A 12543-nucleotide genomic window follows, 5' to 3' on the forward strand; every position below is an offset into this window, starting at 1 on the left:
TTACACTTAATTGCAATAGATTTTCATACTAAGTAATTAAATCAAATCCATCTCAGGCAGACACACACAGCTGCTACCACACACCTTCATTAGAGGAGTCCTACAGTCTCCATCATAGAGGTCAAGCTTGCATTTCCTCTCTACAAGAAAATCTACCATGTCGGCATGGCCGATGGTACAGGCCAGATGGAGAGGCGTCCTATGAAAGTGAAAGAATGTTTTAGGAAATTATAGTGCACGATTTCAAAACATGCAATTAATTCATGTAATTGTAAACTTTAAGTAGCATCTTATGCCTTTGACTCAAAAACAAAGATTTCATTTACTTTTGAAGAAAGTACAATATTTATTAGTGACCATTCACCATACTAATAAAAGAGCAGGCTATCTGACGAGGTAGAGCTTGACCTCAGGATTCAGCTCAACCTGGGTTTAATAGGATTTAAACTTAATAGTTATGGCTCAGCCTTATCCTCAATTTCCTCATCAAAATAATGGAGATAAAAACAGTTATCTCATGTTCCATGCCTTGCTCAGTTTGAACGTCATGTGACTCTTGGCCTCAAGGGTCATGAATTCAAGCCTCACGTTGGCTACAGAGATTACTAAAAACTAATAAAAATAAAGTAAAGGATAGTTATCTCACAAGACCTCATCACCATGCTTAAATGAGGATCTATGCAAAGTTTGTTTCATATTATTATTATGACTGTTACTATTGCTACTATTGTACAAAGACAACACTCCCATTAGGCAAAGTGATACAATTATGCCTATTTCTCAGGTATGTTTTAAATATTCACAAGAATACTATATATCAATGATCCTAGGAGGCTCATTTTGTCACCTTTTAGTATCTCTGACACTGGAATGTGATTTATCATTCAAAATGCCTTACAACTATAATTGGCAGAATTTTTTAAGATTTCTTATTGGTATACAATATGGTGGGGCATCACACAATCAATGTGCCTTACGTTAAATGAAATAATGGTATATACATACAACAGCTCTACTGCAGTTCTAGTCACATGGTTGGCATTTAAATAAATTTTAGTTCTTGAAAGCACTATGGGAAAAGAGGACTAAAATAACGAAGAATTCTTTTTAAGTAAATCTACAATCTGATTTTCAAGAAACTTTAAGCCAAAGGAAGCTCAGGATTCAAATAAACAGGAACAGTTTTATTTGTGTACACTATGTATATTATATATATTTTATATATGAAATAATATATATTTTATATATCTTATACATAAATATATATTTATATATGACATATTTTCATATACATTATATTCAATAATAAATGAAATTATTTTTTCATTTTATTAGATATTTAGATTTATAGATCATATGAAAATCAAGAATTACCAATTATCAATATTAGTATTTAATACCATTAGAAATAAATAAATAACAGATATTTCTGCTACTGCAACAACAATAACAAAACAAGACAAAGACAACTGCAGGCCTGTGGTCCTGACACAGGTGGGGATTTTCTAGGGGGACTTGAAGCCCCTGGACACCTAGGGGGACTCAAACCCCCTGGCTGCCTATGGGGACACAAACCCCCTGGCGACCTACCAGTGGAGGGAAGGGGCATCCCCGCATCCACCCTAGCCCTGGGGAGCATGGCTGCTCCAGCTTCTCCCCGGTGGGCCATACCCTGGAGCTCCACAACCAGACAGACAGGATCCCGTGATCTTGCTTCCAGAGGCTTTTCCCAGAAATCCTGATGCTGGCTCAGTGCTCATTATTTGTTCCCGGACAATTCCGTAATCAAAGGAACAAGAATGATACAAAACGAAGGTCAAGCAAAGCTTGGAGAATCAAACTGACCGATCAGGGCTGTCTCTTGCAAAGAGAAGACCCCTCCCAGACTCACAGACTTTTCTAGAGATCGTTTAGCTGGGCTATACACAGGTGACCAATGAGATTGTGATACACAGAGAAAACTGCACAATCATGCTAGGTCTGCAACACACAGAGAAAACTGCCCGGGCTTTCTATGTGTGACCAATTGAATTTCAATTTACCCTAGTAGATATATGGATGGCCAACTGAATTTCAATTTACCCTAGTAGATATATGGATGGCCAACTGAATTTCAATTTACCCTAGTAGATATATGCGCACCCTACTGATTGGATTTCTTCACCTGGCCTGACCTGCCCCTGTATCTACACTTTGCAAGTAATTTCCTCTGGGAGGGGCGGGGTCAGTCTAAGTTCACTACATAAACACAAAATGACTCCCTCTGGCTAAGCAGGCCCTTAATGCCCATTACCTTTTCCTCTTGTCTCTTTTATTCACGTTCTTCCCACGCAGTAGCAACCGCTGCATTTTGAATATGTTGTCCATGACAGCAACTTTGTGGATCTTTTTGAGCTCTTTCACGCGGATGTTATACCGGGGCTGGGTCTCCGTGACTTCCTCCTTGTGAACCGATGCCCTCAAGTCATTCATCAGCTCCATGTCTAAGGTCGGGGTTGAACGCACCTTCGCAGTCCGGAAACCAAAAAACTTCTTCATTGCAAAGCCTAGAGGCTTAACCAACACTCCACTTTCCGCTCGTCTCTTCGCCGCTTCTAGACACCAGCACCAGTGCTAGAGATAAGCCAAAGGTACCGAGCAACAGTTAGGAATCTTGGAGCCCCTAACAACCGTAACCATGACGCCAAGCACAAATGCGCTTGCGCACCTCTGAATCCCGCGTGCCTGCGCCTGCGCATAAAGGGCAGCGCCTAAAGGTGCCCAAAGCGCATGTGCGAGGCCCAAGCCTCTCAGATCACATTGTGGCAGGGCCTCCGCTAGGCTCGCGGCTGGGGGCGGCGGGGCCTCCGCTCGGCTCGCCGCTAGGGGCGGCGGGGCCTCCGCTCGGCTCGCCGCTGGGGGCGGCGGGGCCTCCGCTCGGCTCGCCGCTCGGGGCCTCCGCTCGGCTCGCCGCTAGGGGCGGCGGGGCGGCTCGCCGCTAGGGGCGGCTAGGGGCGGCCCGGCTCCTCCGGCTCGCGCTAGGGGCGGCCGGGCCTCCGCTCGGCTCGCCGCTAGGGGCGGCGGGGCCTCCGCTCGGCTCGCCGCTAGGGGCGGCGGGGCCTCCGCTCGGCTCGCCGCTCCGGGGCTATAAATCTGGATAATAATATTTTAAAGACTCTGAACACCTATAACAAACTAAGAAGTGTTTATTCATGAAAATTACTGAAGTTTGATTAGAGTTGTGTGAGTCTGTGCTGTGCTCTCAGTTCCCATGCCAGAAACCTGTCACTTAGAGAAGGGACTTGCCTGACCTGAGACAGAGTTAGTCTAAGAGGTGGCCTCCATGCTAAGCAGACAGGGTTCTCTAGCCTGAGGTTGCAATGCTGTTGGGGGAAAACAAGGTAAGAGTAGCAAGATACTCAACTGTAAGCTCTGAGAGGTCAGAGAGCCATCTCAATGTGATAAGCACTCCACAGAAGCTCCAGGTTTACCCAGGGCATGCAGTTGAACCTGAAGCTGGTTCAAGCCACCCACATACCCATGGTTGCCAAGCCATGTGCATACACGCAAAGAAGCAAAAAGCTTGTTGGAAAGCAAAAACCAGGCAGCCTTGAAAATGACCCAAATGTTGAATGGACTTAGAAGCCCACACAGATCCATCAGCAGAAGAGAAAGCATGAATAACGGGGTCTGCACACAACATCTGCCCAATCGTTGGCTAAATGTGAAAGGATGCAGACACAGCAGCAACATGTAGGAAGCAAGACTTAAAAATTTAAGAAATGAACAGAGACATCAATGGCTGCAGACTGCAGGAGAGAGAGACTTCATAAATTTCCTGGAGGCAAGTTATTAAGCAAAACAAGACAACCCCCTGGGGTGGAAATCAGAACCCCTAATTGCTACATCACCTGAAATTTAACAAGATTATAAAAAGACAAGAAAGGTGACCCTTACTACAAAAAGCATTAAGGAGAAACCCATCTAAGTATTTCCAGATGGTAGATTCAGCAAAGATTTAAAAGATTGAAAAGCAGCTACATGGACATGGTCAAAGACTAATGGAAATAGTGTTGAAAACCATGATGAAAATGACACAACACATGAAGAGTCTCAATAAAACGATATACAGGGGTGCCTGGGTGGCTCAGTGGGTTAAGCCTCTGCCTTCAGCTCAGGTCATGATCTCAGGATCCTGGGATCGAGGCCCACATTGGGCCTCCTGCTCCGCAGGGAGACTGCTTCCCCCTCTCTCTCTGCCTGTCTATATGCCTACTTAGGATCTTTCTGTCAAATAAAAAAATGTTTAAAAAATAAAAAATAAAAAGATACAAAGTAAAGAATTGAATGTGAACTTAGTGCTGAAAAATACAGCACCTGCAATCGAAAATGCAACTGATTTGAGATGACAGAAGAATCCGTGAACTTGAAGAATCAGAAATTAATCTCAAGCAGAGAGGGAGGAAAAAAACAATGAATAAAATGAACAAAGCCAGAGACCAGATCAACGATAAGTGTACCAACACACATGTAAGGAGACCCCCAGAAGGAAGACAGAAAAGGATTAATATATTGGAAGAAGTAATTGCCAAAAATTGCTTAAATTTGATGAAAATCTAATTTGCAGGTCCTTTAAGCCCAGTAAATCCGAACTAGGAAATAGAAAAGCACATCCACACCTAAACATATCATGGGTTCAAACTGCTAAAATCAAGGATAAGTAAACAAAAACAAAACCTTGAAATCTGCAAGAGAAAAAAACCAATCTATCACAAAAGGAGACCAAAATTATGATTAACAGCTGACTTCTTACAAAAAAATAAGGGGAGCTAGGAGTCTATGGGATAACATCAGTCAAAATAAAAAAAAATAATGGAAGCTAGGAGTCTTGGGAAAACATAATCTAAATGATTAAAGATTTTAAAAAGGCAACCATGTATTCTATATCCAGTAAAACTATTCTTAAAAAAAACAAAGGCAAAAATAAATGACATTTCCAGAAAAAAGACTGTGGAAATAAGAGTCTATAAAGCACTAGTTATGTCACTGTATTGTTGAGCTGCTGTAACATGCACAGATATAAGAGAGAAGAAAATGAGATCTACTGAAACAAAGTTCCTACATTTGACCAGAATTAGAGTAGACTGACAAGATGCACACAGTCATACCTAGATCAATCACTAAGACGTAACTCAAAAAAGGACGAACAGAAGGATCTCTTGAGATATGAGAAAAACAGGAAAGAAAAAGCAAAATGGGAAGTGTAGAAACAAGTATATCAAAACTAAATCTGAATTAACTAAACACTCCACTCAACAGAGATTGTCAATTGGATTTAAAAAAAGCAAGATTGATAAAGAACTTGTGTTCAGAATATATGATCTGTCACACCACATAATAAGACAACCCAAAAGGTATGTGTTTTGGTGAGTGCTGTGAAGTGTGTAAACCTGGTGATTCACAGACCTGTACCCCTGGGGATAAAAATATATGTTTATAATATTCAAAAAAAAAAAAGACAACCCAAAAGGGACAGTGAGGGTGCTCTGAATGGATGTTTCTCCAAAGAAAATATACACACGGCCAATAAAACAGGAGAGGATATCACTAGTGTAGATAACCGTATGTTAATCCATGAGATATTATTTCATTCACACCAGAATGACTCTCTAAGAATGACATTTTAATCAAAATGACTCTAAGAATATGCTGTAGAAGATACGGAGAATGATGCATTTCATCAGGTCCGTAAAAAGGTAAACAGAAACTTACTACATGACCCAGCAATTTCTACCCGAGAAGTCTGTCTAGGAAAAATAAAAACATGCATCCACACAAAGACATGTATACACACAGGGAGAAGGAAGGAAGGAGAGAGGGACAGGGAAGGATGAAAGAGGAGAGAAAGGGGAAAGGGAAGTGGCCAATTAAAAAATGGGATAATGAATCTGGACCAAAGTTTGGAATTTAGATCAAGTTTGAAATTAGATCAAGATTTAAAGCTACCAAAAAAAAAAACAAAAAACAAAAAAGGAGAGAGGCAAGATACGGTATAGAAAACTACCTCTATCAACTTCTTCAATGAAGACCATATACAGCTTAAAAGTTATTAGAAAACTGTAGGTAATTTTAATAAAATCACTTCAAGAATATAATCTGGTTGTAAGGCCAATACAATGAGCTCTAAAATAATTCTCTTCAATTAAATAAAGTCATCTGTAAATCCTGTAACAACATGTTCATATTCACAAAATCTGAATGAAAAGCAAATATGACTTTCCATAACCAGGAGGGTAATTCAAAATTCACTTTGAAAGGATTGAGATTTGGGGTTAATCTTTCTTTTAATACTAAGCATACTTATATAGTTATTCAGATTTTGAAGTGACTCACTTTTTATTTAACAAAATATTTGCTGCTCTGAAATAAATTTCATTAGTAAGAATGATGGTGTTTAAAACAAACAAACAAAAAGACCATGAAAATGCAAGCTGCATTTCTAAAAGGTTGTCATCAGGTTTTAAATTCTGATTAAATCTGTACATTTACAATTCTCTCTTAGATAGACAGAAACAGAACTATTTTATATGTAGACAATCGGGAGCACAATAATTAAGTGCATTTTAATGAAGTTTCCACTGACCTATAGAGAGATATACTTCACTTGAGCCAAACAGCAGCATTTCTTCATCAAAGATAAATGGTACTATCTAAAACCAAAGATAATCCTTCGATAATTTTACCTTGCCAAGTAAAAGTACTTCCCAAGAGCAAAAGGCACAGTTTTTATTCACATCTAGTAGAGGAACCAACCATAAAATCATTACTTATTTTCAACTGAATAACTGATTAACATTTCTCAAATAAGCTTCTTCCAGTCCTAATAGTCCTTTATTTTTCTTAACATATTTGCTAGGTTGATAATTTACCATAGGTGTTATCATGAGAATAACCAGAATGAGATTAAATGTGACAAAAGAGAGAGACAAAGTGTTTCACACTCTTGAGTGATACCAAGGCAAGAATGGGAGAAAAGCATCGCAAAAAGAAACTACCGAAATGCTACTTATATATTCCTGCAGCAAAACCGGCAATGCATCCGTTTTAAGAGTTCTCATCTCACTTCCAATTTCTTTCCCTCAAGAACAATTTGGATCTCTTTGGCATCCAAAGACTCATAGGTTAGTAAGGCTTCTGCTAGATTCCTACGCTCTTTTGCATGAGTCTTCAAGATACGTTTCGCTCGTTCTTATGAGTCCTGAAATGAAAAAAAGGAGGTATCTAAGAGGCAGAAAACTTAGTAGAAGATAAAATCATAAATAAGAAAAAAAATGTATATCCCTTAAAAATGTGAACTCTATTCATTTCTATTTATCAAAGATAAAAGCATGAATCTCTTTTTTAAAATTAATATAGAATGTCTTATTTGCCGCAGGGGTACAGGTTTGTGAATCATCAGGCTTACACATTTCACAGCACTCACCATAGCATATACCCTCCCCATTGTCCAGAACCCAGCCACCCCATCCATCCCCCCACCTCCCCTGAGCAACCCTCAGTTTGTTTTGTGAGATTAAGAGTCTCTTAATGCATGGAGCTTTTTTTTTAAACACCAGCATGAAGCCTACTTGATTAATTGATTGATAGATAAGGCAACCTTGGTTCTCAAAGATTAGTTTCATACTTGTAAACGTTCTATTTTAACCTCAAAATGTATCACATGGATAAGTGAGGACTACTTAGGCAGCTATACTTAAAGATATATAAATATATACTAAACTTATCTGCTTTTTAAATAAGGTCTGCGAACAAAGAAATCTATTTCTCTATACAATATACATGTTAAAAGGAAAGGCATGTTTGCTCCTTTCTCCTTGTGGGATTTCACCAATTTATTCACTTTAAAGGGTGAGAAAATATCTACTTTTCTCTTCTTATTTGGTAACAACTTACCTGTCAGTCAGTGACCACTATACCACTGTAAAATGAGTTTACCAACACCAAGAAGCATACGTCATATAAAAATAACACAAGTATTAAAAATAAACATCCTTAGACATTCTAAACAAAACTGTTATGGTCAAGTGAAATATCAAATTAAAGAGAACATATAAAGTATTATAAATATGTCATGGAATATTGAAACTAATAACCTAGGATGAATTAGTATTAACGTTAAAAACTCCATTGGAATGAAACCCGTACACTGTACCATGGAAGACTATGCTAAGGCGGGACATCTGGGTGGCTCAGTTGGTTGAGTAGCTGCTTTGGCTCAGGTCATGATCCTAGCGTCCTGGGATCGAGTACCACATCGGGCTCCTTGCTCGGCAGGGAGTCTGCTTCTCCCTCTGCATCTGCCTGTGTTCACTCTCTCTCCCTCACTCTCTCTGACAAATAAATAAAATCTTTAAAAAAAAAAAAAAATACTATGCTAAGGCTTTTATATCTTTAAGTTTCATATACATTTGAACCTAAAATGTATACTAGCTAAGCATCATTTTCCTTAATAACAATTTAAGTTTGCCATCAAGTGGAAAGAGTACCTACGCCCTAGCAAGCTTAATATTCCAGAAAAGGATTAAGAGCAAAGAAAGAGTATTTCCAATGCTCTAATACTAGAAGAGATAATTTTCTCAAGATAACATAAATAGTAAAACAAAGAATGAAGGTTCAGGCTAGGGAGAGAGAATTCCTCTTCTGAAACACCTTCTAAACCTTTCCAACTTATAAACTTTTCATAAACTTAATGACTTTAAAGCTTTTACCTCCTTGAGTTAATCAAAACCTGGCCCTCCTGGGGACACTCTGAATCCCTCGACTGACAGCTACTGATTTCCTCCTATCCCAGATCTTTCAGAGTAAAGAGATGAGACCATTGCTCCCCTCACCACTGAAAGATGATTACTTTATGAGCCTCTTCTATAAAGCATAATTCCTTTGAAGTTTACACCATCTGACTTCAACATCCTTCATTCTGCCATCTACAACCCTAATTCCAGTTCTCGTTCACTAGACTTTCAGCCATTTAGCTCAGTCTTTTCCATTCCAAGACCTGCCTTCATGTACATCCAAATGGAAGGCACATATCCAACCTCTGCAATAAGCACCAGACGCACGTATCCCTCCCCACATGAAATCTTCACTAAGACACCTCAAATTCAGGAGCTGAGCTGGTTAAGTGTCTGCCTTCCACTCAGGTCATGATCCCAGAGTCCAGGGATCATGCCCCACATCAGGCTCCCTGCTCAACAGGGATATCTGCTTCTCCCTCTGCCCCTCACCCACCCCACTTTATGCTCAGGCTCTCTCGATCTCTCTCAAATAAACAAGTAAAACCTTAAAAAAAGAAAACACTTCAAATTCAATATGTATAAAACTCAGCTTATAATGTACACACTAACCCACCTTGGGCCATCATCAGTGGTTTCTCAGTCAACGGCCACACAACTAGATGGCTTCAACAGGCAGAAATCGAGAACACAGCTTTGTTACTTAATTTAGCTGCACTCTCACCCAAATATCAGAATGGCATTCGATTCCACTAGATCAGCATCTCTTGAATGCTTTCATTTTTCTCAATTTCCCCTCCCACTCCCCTAATCCAAGCATCTGCTCTGCCTTAAGGAGATTCCACAGAACCTCTCACTCATCTCACTGAATCGACACTCACATACTCTGTACTGGACCCTGCAATCAAAAAGGCTTTTGTTTTCAAAGATCTTTATGCTTCCTTCTCAGCATATGTACATATGTACACAGCGAGGCACAAAGCAACTAATATTTGTGGAATGAAATATATGTCAGAGTGAAAAACTAATAAAGATTCAAATAATCAAATATCCTCCCTATTCTAACAACACTATGGTTTTACAGATGAAGTAGAGTATTTAAAATTACTGATATTGACAGTTCCTAGCCTATGGCCAGAGTAAAATAAAGATTTAGTCTATGACCAGAGGCTCCCAACTGCATACTCAAATCATGGCTTCAATGGTGTACTCATTCTCTTGATTATATATAGTGACAGCTCTACACAGGGGATAACCATTATCTTCTGGTAGCACCTAACTATTTAGGCACATTAATGACTAGACAGACGAATAAGCACAGAAAACTAGAATTATTAGCCTTAGAAGGATTCTAATTTCTTGTTCAATAGCAGATTGAGTTTCTGGACTTGGTTTCCCAGTATCACTGTAGGTCATAACTCCAAGCTAAAACAAATGAAAAGAAAGAAATTGAACAGAATCACCCCAAACCACTCATAAATGTAAACAGAGGAAGTACTATCCTATACCTAAGGAAACCTCATCAAGGGCAAGGAAGGAATTCAGTATAGAAATTTCATCATTCTTCTGAAAGTATAAGACAAAAAGTATGAACAAGAGAGAAACTTTAAAATCCGAAATATGGTTCTGAGTACCTTCTTAGAAAACCTTTGCCACTATTCTAAATCCAGAAATCCACAAAGTAGTTACTACAAGTGCTGTGTGAAGATACAGTGATAACGTAGGAGAGTGAAATACATGGGAAGGGCAAAGTAAGCAAGCTCAGCAAACAGAAGTTTAGGTCATATGAACAAAAAAAGAGTATCTTATCATTTGCTTAACTCATGACATACTACTATTGTCCAAGCAGCCAGAATGGAACGTGAATACTGTACTTTAGCACTCAAAAAAAAAAATTTAGTTTAGAATGAGCTGTGACAAATCTACTCGAAATGAGACAGGGGGAAAGTAAATGTTACCAGTTTATAACAAGAACCCTCTCTCCTAAGGTGCCTGAGGTAGCTCAGGGGGTTACGAGTCTCACTTCAGCTCTGGTCATGGTGCTGGAGTCCTAGGATCAAGGCCTGCACTGGGCTCCCTGCTCAGCTGGGAGTCTGCTTCTCCCTCTGACCATCTCCCCTCTCATACTCGCTCTCTACAGTAAAAAAAAAAAAATAATAAAGTCTTAAGAATAAAAAAAGAACCCTGTCTCATAAGGAGACACTTGGCAAATCATCATTTGATACATGAGGGAGGGGTAAAATTAGCTATTCCCTTTTCGCTCATTCCAAATCTGGTAATCATCCACTTTGCAATTTGGTTGCAATATCAAAATCACTGGAAGCACCTAAAATTTAAAAATATATATAGACTGAGTATTTTTAAAGATTTTTATATCAGCAAGCACAATCTGAACTAAAGCCATTCTTTACAGCCAACCTGTTGAGATATGGTCAGTTCCAAAAATAATCTCCTCAGCCCCTCTTCTTCCCATACTAACATCCATCTGCACAAGCAGCTGAACTCTAGTTTCATTCCGTCTGTCATTCTCAGGCAAGAGGGACACCTGGACAATTGGAAACAAAGAAAAACTCCAGACAGAGTTGGAAATATTTACATTTATGATCAGAATTATCATCTGGCTCTTGCTATAGCACTTAATGTCATGATGCTGACAGCTCAAAGACATTTAGTACAGTTGGTCTCAGGAGACTAACGACAAAACTGGCATTATACAAAGGGAGAAAAATTCCTTACAAAGCAAAAGTTCATTTTACATATCATAGCTCTATAACCCTGCAACAGGATAATGCTGCAATAGGATGGACTTGTACCCAGGTGCCGAAAATGGCTTAAAATATCTATCATTAGAAAGATAAGAAAATGAAACTTGTACTCAGTGAGAAAAATCTTAGAAAGATTATGGAACCACTAACCTATCTTCTTTGCAGAGGGAAAAAAAGCAGTGACCTATTTAAGAATGATACTTTGTTGTCATTCAAGACTTAAATTTCATCATGTAGATATATAATATTTGAATTATTAGTATTCTTTATTAGCATATAAGTTCATGAGTATCTCTGATCTCACAATGGTTCAGAATGTTAAAAAAGAAAGTTATCAGCAAACTTAGAACTTAGTTGAATTTTCTTTTTAATTATTTTCCTCAACAGTTTCCTACAGCTTTTGTAGAGTGTTATTTGAAGGAAAAGCAAAAAAATAGATACATGTCCAGGTGTTGGCCCTCTTGGCATGATTGTAGCTTTGTTGATAGGCATTGCGTCCTTAGTGTAATATGCAATAATAGCATGACCGGATTCATGATACGCTGAGATGGTTTTGTTTTTATTGTCAATTTCCATGCTTCTACGTTCAGGCCCTAAGGATAAAAATTTAGTTGAATAAAATTATCCCATTAGGAAAATATATTTAGATGAATGAAACCAACTTGCCTTTAAGTAATTCTTAGAGTGACATGACTCCAATACCATTAATAAGTTATTTTAAACCAAAATAAGTTGCCAACTGACAACCAAATTTGTAAGAGCTGTCCTCTTACTCCTTACTATCAACCAGGAAGTTTAATCCTATTTCCAGAAAATACATTTTAACAAGAAGTGTCACAACGAAATTGTTCTGAAGTTCATTCAAGATTTAAAATCAAATACTGAAAATTAGCAAAATTTTTCTTTTATTGTTACAATTATTTTTTTATCAGCTATACCAGACAAGAGTAAACACATGGGTACCCCCTTCCCCCAAACTGTATAATCATATAAACTGTATTTGTTCT

General features: G+C 38.6%; 1 protein-coding gene and 1 long non-coding RNA gene across 2 annotated transcripts in view; both read right to left on the reverse strand.

Moving 5' to 3' along the window:
• The window catches only part of LOC106003353 (ankyrin repeat domain-containing protein 26-like), a 68799-nt gene extending 66008 nt beyond the window's left edge, over window positions 1-2791 (reverse strand). Inside the window, exons 1-2 of the mRNA XM_045085035.1 lie at window positions 2294-2791; window positions 85-199 (exon numbers count right to left, since the gene is read on the reverse strand). Coding sequence (XP_044940970.1) covers window positions 85-199; window positions 2294-2538 — 360 coding nt within the window. The 5' untranslated portion in view covers window positions 2539-2791. The remainder of the gene's footprint in view (window positions 1-84; window positions 200-2293) is intronic.
• A 3205-nt stretch (window positions 2792-5996) lies between these two features.
• LOC123393336 overlaps window positions 5997-12543 on the reverse strand; it is a 34123-nt gene continuing 27576 nt past the window's right edge. The window contains exon 5 of the long non-coding RNA XR_006608095.1: window positions 5997-7237. This is a non-coding gene — a long non-coding RNA (uncharacterized LOC123393336). The remainder of the gene's footprint in view (window positions 7238-12543) is intronic.

Source organism: Mustela putorius, unplaced genomic scaffold, assembly GCF_011764305.1.
Source record: "Mustela putorius furo isolate JIRA1106 unplaced genomic scaffold, ASM1176430v1.1 tig00000827_pilon_pilon_pilon, whole genome shotgun sequence".
Classification (NCBI taxonomy): Eukaryota; Metazoa; Chordata; class Mammalia; order Carnivora; family Mustelidae; genus Mustela; species Mustela putorius.